The 21,920-nt window shown below is 41.9% G+C and overlaps 1 protein-coding gene across 1 annotated transcript; it reads left to right on the forward strand.

Moving 5' to 3' along the window:
• The first annotated feature begins 18,567 nt into the window (after nt 1-18,567).
• Nucleotides 18,568-20,316, forward strand: LOC123124420 (F-box protein At5g07610). Its single transcript, XM_044545035.1, has 2 exons — nt 18,568-18,704; nt 18,778-20,316. The coding sequence occupies exon 2, from the start codon at nt 18,813-18,815 to the stop codon at nt 20,085-20,087; it is 1,275 nt and encodes a 424-aa protein (XP_044400970.1). The 5' UTR covers nt 18,568-18,704; nt 18,778-18,812; the 3' UTR covers nt 20,088-20,316.
• Nucleotides 20,317-21,920: the final 1,604 nt, after the last annotated feature.

Raw genomic sequence — 21,920 nt, forward strand, 5'->3', positions numbered from 1 at the left:
TGCTCCTAGGGGAAGGGTTGGTAGGAGTTAACCATCGCGCGATCCCGACCGCCACACAAAGGATGACAATCAATAAATACCTCATGCTCCGACTTCGTTACATAACGGTTCACCATACATGCATGCTACGGGAATCACAAACTCCAACACAAGTATTTCTCAATTTCACAATTACTCAACTAGCACAACTATGATATTACCACCTTTATATCTCAAAACAATTATCAAGCATCAAATTTCTCATGATATTATAATTAAAGAAAATTGCCATGCTGTTTTAAGACTCTCAAAATAATATAAGTGAAGCATGAGAGATCAATAGTTTCTATAAAACAAATCCACCGTCGTGCTCTAAAAGATATAATTGAAGCACTAGAGCAAAACTATATAGCTCAAAAAATATAAGTGAAGCACATAGAGTATTCTAATAAATTCCGATTTATGTGTGTCTCTCTCAAAAGGTGTGTACAGCAAGGATGATTGTGGTAAACTAAAAAGCAAAGACTCAAATCATACAAGACGCTCCAAGCAAAACACATATCGTGTGGTGAATAAAAATCTAGCTCCAAGTAAAGTTACCGATGGAAGTAGACGAAAGAGGGGATGCCTTCCGGGGCATCCCCAAGCTTTGGCTTTTTGGTGTCCTTAGATTATCTTGGGGTGCCATGGGCATCCCCAAGATTAGGCTCTTGCCACTCCTTGTTCCATAATCCATCAAAAATTTTACCCAAAACTTGAAAACTTCACAACACAAAACTTAGCAGAAAATCTCGTGAGCTCCGTTAGTGAAAGAAAACAAAACACCACTTCAAGGTACTGTATTGAACTCATTCTTTATTTATATTGGTGTTAAAACTACTGTATTCCAACTTCTCTATGGTTATAAACTCTTTTACTATCCATAGATTCATCAAAATAAGCAAACAACACACGAAAAACAGAATCTGTCAAAAACAGAACAGTCTGTAGTAATCTGTAACTAACGCAAACTTCTGGAACTCAGAAAAATCTACCAAAATAGGAAGACCTAGGAAATTTGTTTATTGATCTGCTGCAATTGGAATCCGTATTTTATCACGTTCTGGTGATTTTTAACAATTGTTTTCGTGAACAGAAAGTTTCTGGAATTTTCAGCAAGATCAAATAACTATCATCCAAGAAGATCCTATAGGTTTAACTTGGCACAAACACTAATTAAAACATAAAAACAAATCTAACCAGAGGCTAGACCAAATATTTATTCCTAAACAGAAGCAAAAAGTAAAAAACTAAAATAAAATTGGGTTGCCTCCCAACAAGCGCTATCGTTTAACGCCCCTAGCTAGGAATAAAAGCAAGGATAGATCTAGGTATTGCCATAATAATAGGATAGATTACGAAAACTCATTTCATATTCTTTACGTTCAGCAGCAAGTTTTCTTGAGGCAAGCAAAAGTAATCAAAAGGGCTAAATTTAATTGGACAAAAGTCCCCAAGATCAACTTTGGGAGGTATAGGTTCCTCCTACGGCCCTTCGTATTGCACAACCAATTCATCATTATAAGCATTCTTCTGACAGAACTTTGTGAGCCTATACTCGAGAGAATATCCTAGCTCATTATTTCGAATAGCAAAATCATTATTAAGTTCAGAAATTCTATAACCTAGAACATCGGTAGGAACCCTTTTTCTAAGATTCTCATTAAAAGCAACATAGTCTAGAGATTGAAAACGCATTATTTCCTCTTGATCAAAGAGGATTGCCTCTATGGGAGGACGGCCAGCGTCCACCCTATAGTGCGCAAAGATTTCTTTGGCCTCTTTTATTATAAATCTGAATTCATGAGTCAAGAAAATAGTAGCGGCACGCTTAACAGAAGAATGCTCAATATTAGAAAATTCTAAGAAAATCCTTTGTATGCAAGGATGCATGTGCATAAATTGTCTTTCAAGTTCAACCACAAGCATGGCGATAGCGTCCGCAAGACTACTAGTTCTATGAAGAATATAACTACCCATAGAAGGCAAAGCACCGGCACAAGTAAAGAAATCTTGGATAACTCCTTTTCCAATAATATTACCACTACCAATTCGGAATTTTTTTGTATGTAAGATAGGGGGTTCTTCAGCAAGAGCATCAGAATTTTCCATGTTATTATTATTGTCCATATCGACAATAATTTCCCCAATTTCAGACATAACGGCAGAAAGTGCGAGGAGTAAAAGAAAGAAGAAGGCGAATAAAACGGCAAGGGTGAAGTGGGGGAGAGGAAAACGAGAGGCAAATGGCAAATAATGTAATGCGAGGGATAAGGGTTTGTGATGGGTACTTGGTATGTCTTGACTTGTGCGTAGACTCCCTGGCAACGGCGCCAGAAATCCTTCTTGCTACCTCTTGAGCACTGCGTTGGTTTTCCGTTGAAGAGGAAAGGGTGATGCAGTAAAGTAGCGTAAGTATTTCCCTCAGTTTTTGGGAACCAAGGTATCAATCCAGTAGGAGACCACGCTCGAGTCCCACGCACCTACACAAACAAATAAGAACCTCGCAACCAACGCGATAAAGGGGTTGTCAATCCCTTCATGGTCACTTACGAGAGTGAGATCTGATAGATATGGTAAGATAATATTTTTGGTATTTTTATGATAAAGAGTAAATAAAGATGCAAAGTAAAATAAACGGCAATAGAAATAGCTAGTTGATGGAAGATTAATATGATGGAAAATAGACCCGGGGGCCATAGGTTTCACTAGTGGCTTCTCTCAAGAGCATAAGTATTACGGTGGGTGAACAAATTACTGTCGAGAAATTGATAGAATTGAGCATAGTTATGAGAATATCTAGGTATGATCATGTATATAGGCATCACGTCCGTGACAAGTAGACCGAAACGATTCTGCATCTACTACTATTACTCCACACATCGACCGCTATCCAGCATGCATCTAGAGTATTAAGTTCATAAGAACAGAGTAATGATTTAAGTAAGATGACATTATGTAGAGGGATAAACTCATGCAATATGATATAAACCCCATCTTGTTATCCTTGATGGCAACAATACAATACGTGCCTTGCTGCCCCTGCTGTCACTGGGAAAGGACACCGCAAGATTGAACCCAAAGCTAAGCACTTCTCCCATTGCAAGAAAGATCAATCTAGTAGGCCAAACCAAACTGATAATTCGAAGAGACTTGCAAAGATAACCAATCATATATAAAAGAATTCAGAGAAGATTCAAATATTGTTCATAGATAAACTTGATCATAAACCCACAATTCATCGGTCTCGACAAACACACCGCAAAAGAAGATTACATCGAATAGATCTTCACGAGAATCGTGGAGAACTTTGTATTGAGATCCAAAGAGAGAGAAGAAGCCATCTAGCTAATAACTATGGACCCGAAGGTCTGAGGTAAACTACTCACACATCATCGGAGAGGCTATGGTGTTGATGTAGAAGCCCTCCGTGGCGCCGGAAAAGGCCCCAAGATGGGATCTCACGGGTACAGAAGGTTGCGGCGGTGGAATTAGGTTTTCGTGGATGCCTCTGATGGTTTGGGGATGTAGGTATATATAGGAGGAAGAAGTATGTCGGTGGAGCAACATGGGCCCCACGAGGGTGGAGGGCGCGTCCAGGGGGGTAGGCGCGCCCCCTGCCTCGTGCTCTCCTCGTTGCTTTCTTTACGTGGACACCAAGTCCTCTGGATCACGTTTGTTCCGAAAATCACGTTCCCGAAGGTTTCATTCCGTTTGGACTCCGTTTGATATTCTTTTTCTGCGAAACTCTGAAATAGGCAAAAAAGCAGCAATTTAGGCTGGGCCTCCGGTTAATAGGTTAGTCCCAAAAATAATATAAAAGTGTATAATAAAGCCCATTAAACATCCAAAACGGAATATAATATAGCATGGAACAATCAAAAATTATAGATACGTTGGAGACGTATCAATATGCTCCATGACGTTCAAAACGTCGTTGAAGTCCCGGTTCTAAGCTGTAAAGCATGGCACACTGAACTATCGAGTAGTCTTCAGCTTTGCTCTGACAGGCGTTCATAACGTCCGGCGTTGCTCCTGCAGCGGGTTTGGCACTCAGCGGAGCTTCCAAGACGTAAATCTTCTATCCAGCAATGAGGATAATCCTCAAGTTACGGACCCAGTCCGTGTAGTTGCTACCATCATCTTTCAACTTAGCTTTCTCTAGGAACGCATTAAAATTCAACGAAACTGTAGCACGGGCCATTTATCTACAACAATCATAGACATGCAAAATACTATCAGGTACTAAGTTCATGATAAATTGAAGTTCAATTAATCATATTACTTAAGAACTCCCACTTAGATAGACATCCCTCTAATCATCTAAGTGATCACGTGATCCATATCAACTAAACCATGTCCGATCATCACGTGAGATGGAGTAGTTTTCAATGGTGAACATCACTATGTTGATCATATCTACTATATGATTCACGCTCGACCTTCCGGTCTCAGTGTTCCGAGGCCATATCTGCATATGCTAGGCTCGTCAAGTTTAACCCGAGTATTCTGTGTGTGCAAAACTGGCTTGCACCCATTGTATGTGAACGTAGAGCTTATCACACCCGATCATCACGTGGTGTCTCAGCACGACGAACTGTCGCAATGGTGCATACTCAGGGAGAACACTTGTACCTTGAAATTTAGTGAGAGATCATCTTATAATGCTACCACTGTACTAAGCAAAATAAGATGCATAAAGGATAAACATCACATGCAATCAATATAAGTGATATGATATGGCCATCATCATCTTGTGCCTTTGTTCTCCATCTCCAAAGCACCGTCATGATCACCATCGTCACCGGCTTGACACCTTGTTCTCCATCGAAGCATCGTTGTCGTCTCGCCAACTATTGCTACTATGACTATCGCTGCCACTTAGTGATAAAGTAAAGCAATTACATGGCGATTGCATTTCATACAATAAAGCGACAACCATGCATATGGCTCCTGCCAATTGCCGATAATTGTTACAAAACATGATCATCTCATACAACAATTTATATATCATCACGTCTTGACCATATCACATCACAGCATGCCCTGCAAAAACAAGTTAGACGTCCTCTACTTTGTTGTTGCAAGTTTTACGTGGCTGCTATGGGCTTAGCAAGAACCGTTCTTACCTACGCATTAAAACCACAATGATTTTTCATCAAGTGTGTTGTTTTGACCTTCAACAAGGACCGGGCATAGTCACACTCGATTCAACTAAAGCTGGAGAAACAGACACCCACTAGCCACCTGTGTACGAAGCACGGCGGTAGAACCAGTCTCATGAACGCGGTCATGTAATGTCGGTCTGGGCCGCTTCATCCAACAATACTGCCGAATCAAAGTATGACATGCTGGTAAGCAGTATGACTATTATCGCCCACAACTCTTTGTGTTCTACTCGTGCATATAACATCTACGAATAGACCTGGCTCTGATGCCACTATTGGGGAACGTAGTATTTCAAAAAAATTCCTACGGTCACGCAAGATCTATCTAGGAGAAGCATAGCAACGAGCGGGGAGAGTGTGTCCACGTACCCTCATAGACCGAAAGTGGAAGCGTTTAGTAACGCGGTTGATGTAGTCGAACGTCTTCGCGATCCAACCGATCCAAGTACCCAGCACACGGCACCTCCGCGATCTTCACACGTTCAGCTCGATGACGTCCCTCGAACTCTTGATCCAGCTGAGGCTGAGGGAGAGTTTCGTCAGCACGACATCGTGTTGACGGTGATGATGAAGTTATCGACGCAGAGCTTCGCCTAAGCACTACGAAAATATGACCGAGGTGGAAAACTATGGAGGGGGGCATCACACACGACTAAAGATCAACTTGTGTGTCTATGGGGTGCCCCCCTCCGCCGTATGTAAAGGAGGGGAGGAGGAGGAGGGCCGGCCACAAGGGGCGCGCCCAAGGGGGGTATTCCTACTCCTAGTAGGAGTAGTTTCCCCCTTTCCTAGTCCAAGTAGGAGAAGAAGGAAGGAGAGGGAGAGGGAGAGGGAAAGAGCGGCCATGCCCCCTTCCCCTAGTCCTATTTGGACTCCCCTTGGGGGGGCGCGCGCCACCTCCTGGATGCTGCCCTCTCTCTCCCCTAAGGCCCACTAAGGCCCATTACTTCCCCGGGGGGTTCCGGTAAGCCCTCCGGCACTCCGGTTTTATCCGAAACCAACCCGAACACTTCCGGTGTTTGAATAACATGGTACAATATATCACTCTTTATGTCTCGACCATTTCGAGACTCCTCGTCATGTCTGTGATCTCATTCGGGACTCCGAACAACCTTCAGTCATCAAATCACAAAAACTCAAAATACAAATCGTCATCGAACGTTAAGCGTGCGGACCCTACGAGTTCGAGAACTATGTAGACATGACCGAGACACATCTTCGGTCAATAACCAATAGTGGAACCTGGATGCTCATATTGGCTCCTACATATTTTACGAAGATCTTTATCGGTCAAACCGCGTAACAACATACGTTGTTCCCTTTGTCATGGTATGTTACTTGCCCGAGATTCGATCGTCGGTATCATCATACCTAGTTCAATATCCTTACCGACAAGTCTCTTTACTCGTTCCGTAATGCATCATCCCGTAACTAACTCATTAGTTACATTGCTTGCAAGGCTTATAGTGATGTACGTTACCGAGAGGGCCCAGAGATACCTCTCCGACAATCGGAGTGACAAATCCTAATCTTGATCTATGCCAACTCAACAAACACCATCGGAGACACCTGTAGAACATCTTTATAATCGCCCAGTTACGTTGTGATGTTTGATAGCACACTAAGTGTTCCTCCGTTATTTGGGAGTTGCATAATCTCATAGTCATAGGAACATGTATAAGTCATGAAGAAAGCAATAGCAATAAACTAAACGATCATAGTGCTAAGCTAACGGATGGGTCTTGTCCATCACATCATTCTCTAATGATGTGATCCCGTTCATCAAATGACAACACATGTCTATGGCTAGGAAACATAACCATCTTTGATCAACGAGCTAGTCTAGTAGAGGCATACTAGGACACTCTGTTTGTCTATGTATTCACACATGTACTAAGTTTTCATTTAATACAATTCTAGCATGAATAATAAACATTTATCATGAAATAAGGAAATATAAATAACAACTTTATTATTGCCTCTAGGGCATATTTCCTTCATCTCTCTCAAAGCATGTGGACATGTTTTTCAATTTTGATTTTCGCTTGAGGACAAGCGAGGTCTAAGCTTGGGGGAGTTGATACGTCGATTTTGCATCATGTTTCCTTACAGTTATTTATAATGTTTTTATCCATAATAATGCTTTTTGGAGTAATTCTAATGCCTTCTCTCTTAATTTACAACGAACACGCCAAGAGGGAGAATTCCGGCAACTGGAAATCTGGACGTGGAAAAGCTACGTCAGGCCACCTATTCTGCACAACTCCAAATGAGCTGAAACTTTAAGGAGATTTTTTATGGATTATTTGAGAAATATTGGAGCCAATAAACACCAGAGGGGGGCCACCAGGTGGGCACAACCCACCTGGGCGCGCCAGGCCCCCCAGGCGCACCCTGGTGGGTTGTGGCCTCCTCGGCCCACCTTCGTTGCCCATCTTATGGTATATAAGTCATTTTGACCTAGAAAAAATAAGGAGGAGACTTTCGAGATGGAACGCCACCGTCTCGAGGCGGAACTTGGGCAGGAGCACTTTTGCCCTTCGACGAAGCGATTCCGTCGGGGGAACTTCCCTCCCGGAGGGGGAAATCATCGTCATCATCATCACCAACAACTCTCCCATCTTGGGGAGGGCAATCTCCATCAACATCTTCAACAGAACCATCTCCTCTCAAACCCTAGTTCATCTCTTGTGTTCAATCTTGTTACCGAACTATAGATTGGTGCTTGTGGTGACTAGTAGTGTTGATTACATCTTGTAGTTGATTACTATATGGTTTATTTGGTGGAAGATTATATGTTCAGATCCATTATGCTATTTAATACTCCTCTGATCATGAACATGCTTATCATTTGTGAGTAGTTACTTTTGTTCTTGAGGTCACGGGAGAAATCATGTTGCAAGTAATCATGTGAACTTGATATGTGTTCGATATTTTGATAGTACGTATGTTGTTATTCCCTTAGTGGTGTCATGTGAATGTCGACTACATGACACTTCACCATGTTTGGGCCTAAGGGAATGCATTGTGTAGTAGCAATTAGATGGTGGGTTGCGAGAGTGACAGAAGCTTAAACCCCAGTTTATGCGCTATTTCGTAAGGGACCGATCCAAAAGTTTAATGCTATGGTTAGAATTTATTCTTAATAATTTGCTCGTGGTTGCGGATGCTTGCGGGGGGGGGGGGTTTAATCATAAGTAGGAGGTTTGTTCAAGTAAGAACATCACCTAAGCACCGGTCCACCCACATATCAAATTATCAAAGTAGCAAACACAAATCAAACCAACATGATGAAAGTGACTAGATGAAATTCCCGTGTACCCTCAAGAACGCTTTGCTTATCATAAGAGACCATTTTGGCATGTCCTTTGCCTCAAAAGGATTGGGCTACCTTGCTGCACTTTTGTTACTATTATCGTTACTTGCTCGTTACAAATTATCTTGCTATCAAACTACTCCGCTACTTACAATTTCAGCACTTGCAGACATTACCTTACTGAAAACTACTTGTCATTTCCTTCTGCTCCTCGTTGGGTTTGACACTCTTACTTATCGAAAAGAGCTACAATTGATCCCCTATACTTCTGGGTCATCAATTACTACAGACTGTTCTATTTTTGACAGATTCTCTTTTCAATGCATAGTTTGCTTGTTTTCTTGTTTCTATGGCTTATATTACTCAATATAAATTGTGGAAATGATATGATACAGTAGGCATTATGTGGAAACACTTATGAATCTTGTCTTTGACAGTACCAAAGTGAAATGGTTTGCTCTTTATCATACTAACCTATCTCACGAAGTTCCGTTAAGTTTTGTGTGATTGAAGTTTTCAAGTTTTTTGTGAGATGTCGATATGAGGAGAATAAGGAGTGACAATACCCTAAGCTTGGGGATGACCAAGGCACCCCAAGGTAATATTCAAGGAAGATCCAAGCAACTAAGCTTGGGGATGCCCCGGAAGGCATCCCCTCTTTCGTCTCCAACATTATCGGTAACCTCACTTGGAGCTATGTTTTCATTCGTCACATGATATGTGTTTTGCTTGGAGCGTATATTTATTTTGTTATGATTTGCTTGCTGTTATTTAGAATAATGTTTTGCATCTTTTATTTCAATAAAAGTGGCGTTGATAGCCTTTACTATGCTTATTTTACAAGTCTACATGTTGCTGTTTGAAAACAGAAAGTTTACCGCTGTTGCAAAAATTCCCTAGAAAAGTTAGAATGTGATAAAATGTTGAAACTTTTTGCATAATAAGATCTGATAAATTTTATACAGTGTGGAAGAATTTCATAATGTTTGGAGTTGAATAAGTATTGATACTCTTGCATTCTTTGCATACTGTATTGTTTTGGCAGATTGCTGTTATGTTTGCATTGTTTGCATATGTTTGCTTGTTTAATGATTCTATTTGAGGATAGGAGTATTAAATATGCATAGGCATTTTGTATGCAATGTTGAATAATAATTTTAGTGATTTGCTACAGTAGAGAATGATAAGGTTTTTGAGTTGGTTTGTACTAACTTATCTCACGAGTTCTTGTTGAGTTTTGTGTGGATGAAGCTTTTAAGATTTAGGGAAACCGTGATATAAAAGGAATTAAGGAAACACAAAAGCTCAAGCTTGGGGATGCCCAAGGCACCCCAAGATAATATTTCAAGAAGTCTCAAGCATCTAAGCTTGGGGATGCCCCGGTAGGCATCCCACCTTTCTTCTTCAACAATTATCGGTTAGTATCGGTTGATCCTAAGTTTTGCTTCTTCACATGATGTGTGCTATTGTTGAAATACCATTTTTTTTGTTTTTCTTGCTTTTTTTACTAAAATGCTTAGATCTGAAAGTTTTTTAAAATAAAATAGAGTCCTCAAATAATTGCCAGGGAGGCTAAGTAAGCGGCATTCACATCCCGTCAACAAGCTCTTTTCTATGTCATTTACTCTTGTGCTTCACTTATATCCTATGAGTAAATTGTTGAATAAATTGAATGTCATGAAGTTGAAATCATATCATGCCTAGTGGTAGCTTCACATTAGGTTTAGAAAGTGAAATCTTTTGAGGCTTGACAATCACGATATTGGTCATACAAGCAATTCACGAATAATTAGTACAAGGAAGAGAACTTTCACATGCAAATACACTATCCTGGAAATCTTTTGTGATTTGTGAGCCCCCATCAAAATATTATATGCCAAAATTATTGATGTTGGACAGGGAAGACAACGTAATGATTTATGTTTGTTCATATTCACATAGAAGTTATATTGTCATAGATCCTTCAACATGTGGTGCTTGCCCCCCATCTTTGCTAGCCAAAAATTCCGCACCAACTAGAGATACTACTTGTGCATCCAAAAACCCTTAAACCCAAATCTTATTTTCAAGAGTCCACCATACCTACCTAGGGATTGAATAAGATCCTTCAAGTAAGTTGTCATCGGTGCAATAAGGCAATAAAAATTTCTTATAAAAATATTAGATCATTTAGTGTAAGGGAAAATTGTGCGTTGTACGAACTTATGATGGCAAAGAATAAAAGCGTCAGACTGCATAATAAAGGTTGCTATCATAAGGGGCAACATAACATGATGTTCTTTTGCACCAAGGGATTGAGCATACAAACAAATAAGCGCATGGCAACCTCTGCTTCCCTCTACGAAGGGCCTATCTTTTACTTTTATGTATTTACTTTTATGCAAAGAGTCAAAGTTTTTCTCTCTATTCCTTTTTATTTTTCTCGTTTGGCAAGCATCATGTGGTGAGGAAAGATCTAGGCACATATGTCCAGTTGAATATGGGTAGCATGAATTATTATTGTTGACATCACCCTTGAGGTGAATACGTTGGGAGGCAAAACAATAAGCCCCTATCTTTCTATGTGTCCGGTTGAAATGTTTTGCTCATGTGTATGTGGTGAGTGTTAGCAATCATAGAAGACTATAAGATGGTTGAGCATGTGGAGCTCTTACTTAAACTCCATTGAATAAGTTGAATTGCAATTGCTTGGTGACTAAGAACATAGGTTGTTGAGTTTCAAGAGAATTCATTGTTTAAACCTTAACACGTGAATTGGTTGCTACTATAACATGAGAAATTTTATGAGAAAGAATTGTTGTTATGATGCTAGGAAAAGTGATTGAAATTATCATTGATCAAACTTATGCACTTTACTAGCATTCACACTTCATAAATTATTTCTTTTATCATTTACCTACTCGAGGACGAGTAGGATTTAAGCTTGGGGATGCTGATACGTCTCCAATGTATCTATAATTTATGAAGTATTCATGTTGTTATTTTATCATTCTTGGATGTTTTACAATCATTTTATAGCAACTTTATATCATTTTTTGGGACTAACCTATTGACCCAGTGCCCAGTGCCAGTTGCTTTTTTTCTTGTTTTTTTACATCGCAGGAAATCAATATCAAACGGAGTCCAAACACCGTGAAACTTTTTGGAGATTTTTTATGGACCAGAAGACATACATTGGGCCAGAGCAGCACCTGGGGGGTGCCCCGAGGGGGCACAACCCACCAGGGCGCGCCTGGGGGGCCAGGCATGCCCAGGTGGGTTGTGCCCACCTCGGTGGCCTCCCGCACCCCCTCTTTACCCTATAAATTCACAAATATTCCAAAACCCTTTGGGGTTAACCTAGATCAGAAGTTCCGCCGCCGTAGGCCTCTGTAGCCACCAAAAACCAGTCTAGACCCTTTCTGGGACCCTGTCGGAGGGGGAATCATCTCCGGTGGCCATCTTCATCATCCCGGTGGCCACCACGATGAGGAGGGAGTAGTCCACCTTCGGGGCTAAGGGTTTGTACCAGTAGCTATGTGTTTAATCTATCTCTCTCTCGTGTTCTTGAGATGTCACGATCTTGATGTATCGCGGGCTTTGTTAATATAGTCGGATCATATGGTGTTTTCCCCTCTCTATCTTGTTGTGATGAATTGAGTTTTTCCCTTTGAGATTTTGTTGTTATCGGATTGAATACTTTTATGGATTTGAGAACACTTGATATATGTCTTGCAATTGAATACTTGTGGTGACAATGGGGTATCGTATTGATTCACTTGATATATGTTTTGGCACTCACCTCGCGGATTCCCGAGGGACATTGGGGTAATCTATGCATAGGGGTTGATGCACGTTCTTGTCTTTGTTTCTCCGGTAGAAATCTTGGGGCACTCTTTGAAGTTCTTTGTGTTGGATTGAGTATTATGAATATGAATTTGCTTTGGTGTTATTTTAGTACGAACTCTAGGATAGATTGAATGGAAAGAATAGCTTTGTGTTATTTCAGTATGAACTCTTGAATAGATCGAATGGAAAGAATAGCTTTGAGGTGATTTCGTACCTACAAACAATTTATTCTTATGTTCTCCTCTATATAGGAACTTTGGAGTGATTCTTCATCGCACTTTGAGGGATGGTTATATGATCTAATTATATTAGCACTGTTGGGAGATTGCACTAGCGAAAGTACGGACCCTAGGCCTCATTTTCAAGCATTGCAATACCGTTTTGTGTCCGTTTACTATTTGCTACCTTGTTGTTTTTATTTATTCAGATTATAAAAATATATTTCTACCATCCATATTACACTTTTATCATCATCTCTTCGCCGAACTAGTGCACCTATATAATTTGCCATTGTATTAGGTGTGTTGGGGACACAAGAGATTTCTTGTATTTGGTTGCAGGGTCGTTCGAGAGAGACCATCTTCATCCTACGCCTCCCATGGATTGATAAATCTTAGGTCATTCACTTGAGGGAAAATTGCTACTGTCCTACAAAACTCTATGCTTGGAGGCCCAACACGTGTCTACAAGAATAAAGTTGCGTAGTAGACATCAAGCCCGGTCGCCCGCTCCCTCTCTCGCTCGCCTTTGTCGCCGCCATGCAGGGCCCGCCCATTCTTCTTCCTCCTCACGACAGGGAATCATGCCAGAGCACGTCGTATCCCGATTCTCTCGGGATCGCGACCCCGAGTCGAACCCCTTCTCACGCCATGACTCTATAAATACCCATCCCGCTCTCATCCGATCCGCTCAAAAATTTCCACCCAAGTCCAGCTATAGCGCACGCACGCGCCGTTTGGATCGCCAGAGCCGAAGCCTTCACCGGACGCTTCCTTCGCCGGTAAGCCATCTCCGAACACCCAACTTTGTCAATTGTTTCGTCGAGTTCTCGCACATCTACTTGACATCCTTTCGACGTCCAGGAGCCACTGGAGTCGTCTCCATCAACCTCGCCACTCTCGCCGGAGTTCGCGGAGCTCGCCCCATGTCGTCCGGTCGCCCCCGACCTCCATCGCCACCACTCCCGGCTTCCCTTTGCTTCACCGCACCCGCCCAGCTTCTACGTCTTCGTCATCGACCGCCGGAGTGCCTCCACCGCCGACGCCCGAGCCCCTCGCTGTCGACCTCACCCTCGCGCGACCGTTGTAAGCCCAGCCACCCTCCTCTGTCGTCAGATATCTGAGCAACGGTCTAGATTAGATAAAAAAATTATTTACTGAAACAATATTAGTTATATAGCGGACGTTCGTTAGTTTACTTTAGCAGCGAGCACACCTCGATCGTCCGATCGAGATCTAACCATCTAGGTTAGATCTATTTTTCTTCTTCTTTTGCACGCCAACTCATTTTGTGTTAATCTTCTGCCATCCACTGCTTCGTACCGCAGCAAGCAGCTAGCAGCCGCTCACAGAATGCCACGTGGCACCTCTGCCACGATCGGCCGATTCTTAGTAGTTTCAATTTCAAATTTTCTTCTAGTTTTTCTTTTAGCATATCTTTAGTTCTGTTTATCCAAATTAGGTGATTTTTTCTATGGTTTCATAAAAATCCCGTCTATCGAGTAAACCAAAAACATATTATTTTTGAAAATTTAAATTTTCAATTAGACCAAATTCAAATTTGAACTTCAATATGCCATAACTTTAGTTTCGTAACTCTGTTTTAGTTGATTCTTTTTGCAAATTGAAGCTTGTGACACCTATTTTCTGTTGAGATCAATATCACATAATTTTGGTACTTTTAAAAATATGTTTTTTAGAGATTTTATTTTATTGTTTTTCAATTTATAAGTTTTTCTTTGCATTCTTTTTGGTTTTCAATATGATTGCTTATATATGCTATATTGTTTGCTTACGATAGAGTGCGAAGGACTTCATTAAACTTAATAAGCAAGTTGCACTTTTGATCATACCAATCCTATGTTTTTACTTTGCATGTAGTGCCTTCTATAACACAGTAGTATGCATGTGTAGGGCTACTATGCTATGTTAAAACTAGATAGGAAAGCCATATGTTTAGACCGATCCTGATAATCTTTGCCTCCGTGTTGGGAATCATTGCAGTGTAGTTATTGCTTAGCCATGCTGTGGTAGACGTTGATTGAGTACCGTTGTTTCATGAAAGTCGCGAGAGAACTTAAGCAATGATTACATTAACAACAATTTACACGTATTGTATTTCCCTGGGCGCTCTGCAATACCAATTAATCAATCATCTGGGCAGAAAGGTTTGTCGGACCAGTCGACAAGTATGTATCCTCCGGCAAGCTCTACATTACTCGAGAAAAGGTGGGGAATGCCGCCCAGGTTCAAACGGGTTGGACATGTTTCATATCAAGTAGCTTACGTGTGCAACCGCAAGTCATTATGGGATCTGGCTTGGTTGACCTTAGTCATGACTCTGGCTGGGACGGTGCCAGCAGATTAGATGAACAGTAGGGTTGGATGGACACCAGACATGGGTCAGAGGAACTCTTTGGAAGATCATGTTACGATCGTCCTATTCTCAAACAAATCTGAAGTGCGAGAACATAAAGGGAGGGATCTAATCTTGCGGGTAAAGTGTACAAACCTCTGTAGAGTGTAAAACTAATTGATTAGTCGTGTCCCCGGTTATGGACAATTTTGAGCAACTGGACTTGAAACCACAGGAAGATCTTCTCATCACAAATAATTAATGTGATGTAATTTTAATTAAACCATGATCCCCGGGGGCTCTCATGAAAAAAAAAACAATTTGGGAACCTATGATCCTCGGAGGCTCTCATAGGCGGGTTAAATTGGAGGAGATCCATGATACGTCTCCAACGTATTTATAATTTTTTATTGTCCCATGCTGTTTTATTATCAACCTTGGATGTTTTATAATCATTTTATATCATTTTTTGGTACTAACCTATTGACATAGTGCAAAGTGCCAAGTGCCAGTTGCTGTTTTTTCCATGTTTTTTACATCGTAGAAAATCTTTATCAAATGGAGTCCAAATGCCACGAAACTTTACATAGATTTTTTATGGACCAAAAGGAAGAAGTTGGGCCTTGGTTGCACCTGGGGGGAGTCCCGAGGAGGGGACAACCCACCAGGGCGCGCCAGGAGGCCCAGGCGCGCCCTGGTGGATTGTGCCCACCTCGGGTGCCCCCTGGACCGCCTCTTTGCTCCATAAATACCCCAATATTCCAGAAAACCTAGGACGGTCGACGAAATATTCATCCAGCCGCCGCAGAGTCCAGAACCACCAGATCCAATCTAGACACCATCTCAGATGGGGTTCACCACCTCCATTGGTGCCTCTCCGATGATGCGTGAGTAGTTCTTTGTAGACCTTTGGGTCCGTAGTTAGTAGCTAGATGGCTTTCTCTCTCTCGCTGAATTCTCAATACAATGGTCTCTTGGAGATCCATATGATGTAACTCTTTTTGCGGTGTGTTTGTTGGGATCTGATGAACTTTGAGTTTATGATCAGTCATATCTTTTTATATCCATGAAAGTTATTTGAGTTTCTTTGATCTCTTATATGCATGATCTCTTATAGCCTCATATTTCTTCTCCAATATTTGGGTTTTGTTTGGCCGACTTGATCTATTTATCTTGCAATGGGAAGAGGTGCCCGGTAGTGTGTTCGATCTTATGGTGCTTGATCTCAGTGACAGAAAGGGAACCGACACGTATTTATCGTTGCTACTAAGGATAAAAGGACGAGATCTATATCTACCGCCATATAGATAAACGGATCTTGTCTACATCATGTCATCGTTCTTATTGCATTACTCCATTTTTTCATGAACTTAATACACTAGATGCATGCTGGATAGCGGTCGATGTGTGGAGTAATAGTAGTAGATGCATACAGGAGTCGGTCTACTAATCTTGGACGTGATGCCTATGTATTGATCATTGCCTGGATATCGTCATAATTATTTGAGGTTCTATCAATTGCCCAACAGTAATTTGTTTACCCACCGTTTGCTATCTTTCTCGAGAGAAGCCACTAGTGAAACCTACGGCCCCGGGTCTTCTTTCTGATATATTTGCTTGCGATCTACTTTTTTTCTTGCTTTTATTTTCAGATCTATTAAACCAAAAATACAAAAATACCTTGCTGCAAATTTTATTTATTTATTTTATTTGGCGTTCGATCTATCAATTTTCTATAAAATTATCTCACGTCTGTTTGCCTATCTTCAGGCTCCATACCCCGGAAGGGATTGACTACCCCTTTAACACGTCGGGTTGCGAGGATTTGTTATCTGTGTGCAGGGGTTGTTTACGTTGTGTTGCTTGCTCTCCTACTGGTTCGATAACCTTGGTTTCATATCTGAGGGAAATACCTATCGCCGATGTGCTGCATCATCCCTTCCTCTTTGGGGAAATACCGACGTAGCTTCAAGCGACATCAATCCAATTTAACAATAGGTTAATTAAAATGAAAAGAAATAAAACTTGGCTAGTGAGTAGAAGTAGGTCAAAATTGGCTTTATGCAAAATAAACCTTAGAGCTTTCCCCTTGATATATCCTTGCATATAGATGATAGGTCTGTTTTAATACTTTGGGTGTGACTTGCCAATACATTCAATGTATTGACCCTTTGTGGCTGCAATGTTTCATGTTGTAGATTTTCAGACGAAGAGTAAGGTGCAATAGGTCGTTGTTCTACACTCAGTTTTGCCGTGGAGTTGATGGACTCATTTACCTTTGATGCTTCCACAACTACTTTTATTTAGATGGCCTTCAGCCATATTTATGTAATAAATACTCCTTTGGAGGACTTCGATGTAATAGAGTGTGTGGATTGAACTATATTATTTTCCATCGAGTACTTTGTGTGCTAGCATACTGATCCAGGAATGGCACAGATACACAGAGACCTGACCATTTCAGGTCAGGTGTCTACATTTCCTCAGCGGAATCGCTTCGCCGGAGAGCAAAAGTGTTCCTACCCAGGTTCTGCCTTAAGACAGCGGCGCTTCGTCCCGAAAGTCTTCTTCTGATTTTTGATAGGACAAATGGTTCATATAGGAGAAGATGAGCCACAGAGGCCTGTTGTGGGACCCACAAGCTCAAGGGGCACGCCCTAGGGGGAGGGTGCGTCACTTGAGCTTATGGCTATCTGGTGGGTCCCCTCCGGTAGATTTTTCTTCCAATATTTTTTATTTTTTTCGAAAATAATTGTTCGTAAATTTCCAGGTCATTTGGAGCTCCGAATAATGGCTATCTCTGTTGTAGCTCTTTTCAGATCTAGAATTCCAGTTGTCGACAATCTCTCTCTTATGATAGAACTTGCAAATTAAGAGAGAAATGACATTATTGTGCCAAAAAGTGAAATATAACTTTAAAACAGTAAAAAAAAGTAAGATATCGTGATGCAAAATGGACGTATCAACCTCCCCAAGCTTAGACCTCGTTTGCCCTCAAGCAAAAGCCGAACTCGATAAATATGACCACATGTTTATATATAGAGGGAGGTGTCGATAAACTAAATACGAACATGAGAGCATCATAATCATTATTATAACAACAACTTATCCATCATAGAACTTCTCATAAAAATTAGGTAGTGTTCACATGGCAAATTCAACATTACAAAAAGAAATTTGTGCTTGTAAGAAGTTGGAAAATTGTCATGGCAATAAATCGGATAGTATACAAAAACATAACTTACCATGGCATGTTCAATACATTTGCCATGATTTTTTCTCTGAAATGCCATCGTGAAAGAAACATTTTTTTTGCCATGTGTCTAATACAAAAATGATCCTAGAAGCTATCATGTTTTAGAAACCCAAAAATCCTTGAAACTTGACATGTGAACATTACAAAAAAATGTGTAATTTGGCCATGATATATAAACTTGCCATGCGCGGCGTTGGAAAATTCATAAAATTGTTATGTGGACGTTATGCAAATTTATAATTTTGCCATGTTTGAAAAAAAAATGTTATGATCTGCCATGACAATTAACTATATGTGGGCCGCTTCCCTAAAAGAAACTATATGTGGGCTGCAGCATCTCCTAGTCCTGGTCTTTAGACTCTAAAAAACCTAGCCGGCCTCCTCTAAAAAAATGCTATTCTGTTGTTTCCAGGCTCCATCCTCCATTTCTTTCCCTCGAAAAAAAGGCTCCCTCCTCCACGAGACACGGAGGCACCACCGGCCGCCGCCGCCATCTCCGCCCACCTCGACCATCTCCGCCCACCTCGACCATCTCCTGCGGCAGGTAAGCTGCCCCCCCTCTCTCTCCTCGCAATCCTCTCTCGCATTGCATCCCCTGATATCGCTACGCTTCGCAGCTCGCTCCTCCTCCCTCCCCACCGGCGGCGACGGCATGGACTGCCCCAAGCGGAGCGCGAGCGCCGTCCTCCCCGAAGACTCCTTGGTGGAGATCCTCGCGCGCGTCCCCGCCAGGTCCGTCTACCGCTCCAAGTGCGTCGCGAAGGCCTGGCGCGACCTCATCGAAGACCCCCTCCTCCGCAAGAAGCTCCCCCAAACCCTACAAGGCTTCTTCTTCATTGACAAGGAGACCCACAGGCAGCGTGTCCGCTTCACAAATCTGCTTGATAGATCCGGGCCTCTCCAGATCGACCATAACCTCGCCTTCCTGAAGGAATCGCCCGGGATTGGGACTCTCGACTTCTCCGATTCCTGTAACGGGCTCCTCCTCTTCGAGCACAAACTGAAGGCATGGCCATATGACCTATTGGGCTATGTAGTGTGCAACCCCACCACGAAGCAATGGGCGGAGGTGCCAAGAGACGGCCCTCCGCTTCCGTTGTATCTTCGGCACCCCAAAAGATACAACTATTTGGTTTTTGATCCGTCCGTCTCCTCTCACTTCCACCTGGTCCAGTTCACGTGGGAGTTTGTGCGCTTGGTGAAGTTTGAGGAGGAGTTAGTGGTTGGTCATGATGATGATGATGAGGAGGAGGAGGAGGGCGATGAGGAGGAGGAGTTGTCCCGGACGTCAGTGCACGTCTACTCCTCTGAGACTGGCAAGTGGACTCACACGCAAAGTGACTGGAGTCAAATCCAAAGTGGCTGGAACAAGCATGATTTGGAAGGATGGCGTCTTCAGGGCTTAATACCTGAGAGCTTCTGCTGTGCTGTTCTCAACAGCATGCTGCATTTCATAATTTCGGATGAAGGTCAGATTGCTGCTGTTGACATGCAAGGTGTGACAAGAAAGATCATCCCAGTGCCGACGATGGCCGAGAGGCTCCACTGGCTGGAGCCTGGTTATGTTGCCCAATCCCAAGGGCGCCTGCACTACATCAGTCAAGCAGTTGATGGTCGACTGTCCATCTGGGTTCTGGAGGGCTATGATACACAAGAATGGGTCTTGAAGCATAGTGTGAGCTTTACGGAGCTGTTTAGAGAAAAGAGACGCACAGGCGACACAAAAGACTACAGTGTGGTTGCCATGCATCCAGATGGAAATGTGGTTTTCATTGTTCAAGATTGGAACCGAAAGCTGATATCATATCACATGGACAATAAGCTAGTGAGTATTATGGGGACATTAAAAAATGATGCTTCAGATGTGCATGTTGTACCTTATGTTCCCTGTTTCTCCGAGTCACCGGCACTTGAAAACAAGCACTGAATGTGCTGCGTCCATCTAGCAGAAGGTAGCAACTTGGTTAGATCTAGTAGAATTAAGTGATATATTATGCCCATGGTTGGACTTGGATGTATCCTTCTCATTCTTTTGGTCTAAGTAATAGTGCAAGGCAGTTGAGACATTCTTGTCAGGTAGTTTCATGTATGCTGGATTATTAAATGATGTTGCCCAAGTTGCATATAATTTCAAAGTTAAGTGTTAATGCTTCAAATGCTGCCTTTTATGTCTCTGTGATAATTTTCGTACATAGTACCTTCCTTTTGAGAGGAACTTGGTCCTGATTATGTTTATATATGACGTATAGATAAACATATCTTCTATAGCATGGTGTATGTTATGGAAATACTTAAACTGAAGTCTTGCATTAATGCTAAAAGCTGCCTAGTTTCTTTTGAAGGACAATAGGTTCCTAGTTGATGCTGGTTACATGATATTGGTTTCCGCACCAATATTTCTCTTGTATGCTGCTGAAAAATAACTACTAGAACATTATAATACTATCCGTTTACAAATATAAGATGTTTTAACATTTTTGTAAATTGGATGTGTATTGACACGTTTTAGTGTGTTTGTTCACTCATTTCAGTCCGTACGCAGTCCATGTGTGCCAGATCCAAAACATCTTATATTTGTGAATGGAGGGAGTAGCACACTTTGCCCAGAGCAGAGCTTGCTTGTAGACGCTGATTGCTTGGGTCTAGTTTAGCAGAGCTGTAGAAGACGACTATATTCTCTTTTCGCTGACACCAAATAGATGTATTGGTCCATATTAAAATGGAACTGGCTATTAACTCTTGACAACATTGTAAAAGTTCTAGAGTATGGTATTAAGGAGCTGTTCGGGAACCCACCCGCTCCCAGAAATCTAAGAATCTGTGGAGTACCTGTATGCACGCTTTTTAGCTGAAACTCCGCCCGCTCCCGGAGCGGCCGCGTGGAGCGGAGAATCTCCGAACGGGCCCTAACTGTAACAATGCTCGAGCCAACTGTTGATCGGACCCCAACCTACCTGTCTTATGAAACACGCTGTCTATTTCTTTCTGTGTTTTGTTTAGCATACGTCTTCCTGCACTAGGTCTTCAAGCTTCAGAACCTGCCCATGCAGCATCAGCCTTTCATGATCCTACCTTTGCCAGGATACATTAACTTAACATCACTCATGCAGAAATAATTGTATGTTGTCTGCTGGCATCTGAGCAAAATGATAAAATTTTCCGCATGAGTAGTTTGATGTCGGACCAGCCTAATGCTGCAAGACATTGCCCCGAACTACAACTTTTATATTTAGCTATAATTGTCTTTTATTGAGTGTTTTGGTCACAATTAAGAAGACCAGTGTGACCGACCTCCATGCTGGGCTTGTTGTGGGGACAAGAAGGTTTCCTTATTTGTTTCAGTGCCGTCGTATGGAGAAGAATTTTTGCCATTACCTCTGGCGAATTGATCACTCACTAAGAAAGAAAATTGCCGCCAGTGACGACACTGTTGAGGAACCGGCCGGGTCACAATGGCAACAACGACAGTTTTTTTTTCTGGAAAAACTTTCGATCTGAACATCAACGGTATAAAGAGCACAAGAAGAATAATTACATTCACGTTCATAGACCACCTAGCGACGACTACAAACACTAGAGCGAGCCGAATGTGTGAATGTGTGTCGCCATCATTGTCCCTCCCTCACAGGAGCTAGACAAAACCATGTTGTAGCAGACGATTGAGAAGTCATCATGATAAGGTCTCACGGGACAACGCACCAGAACAACAACCGTCGGCGATGAAGGAAAGCGTAGATTGGAAGGATCTAGCATGTAGGTA

The sequence above is a fragment of the Triticum aestivum genome, chromosome 5D (genome assembly GCF_018294505.1).
Source record: "Triticum aestivum cultivar Chinese Spring chromosome 5D, IWGSC CS RefSeq v2.1, whole genome shotgun sequence".
In the NCBI taxonomy this organism is placed as follows: Eukaryota; Viridiplantae; Streptophyta; class Magnoliopsida; order Poales; family Poaceae; genus Triticum; species Triticum aestivum.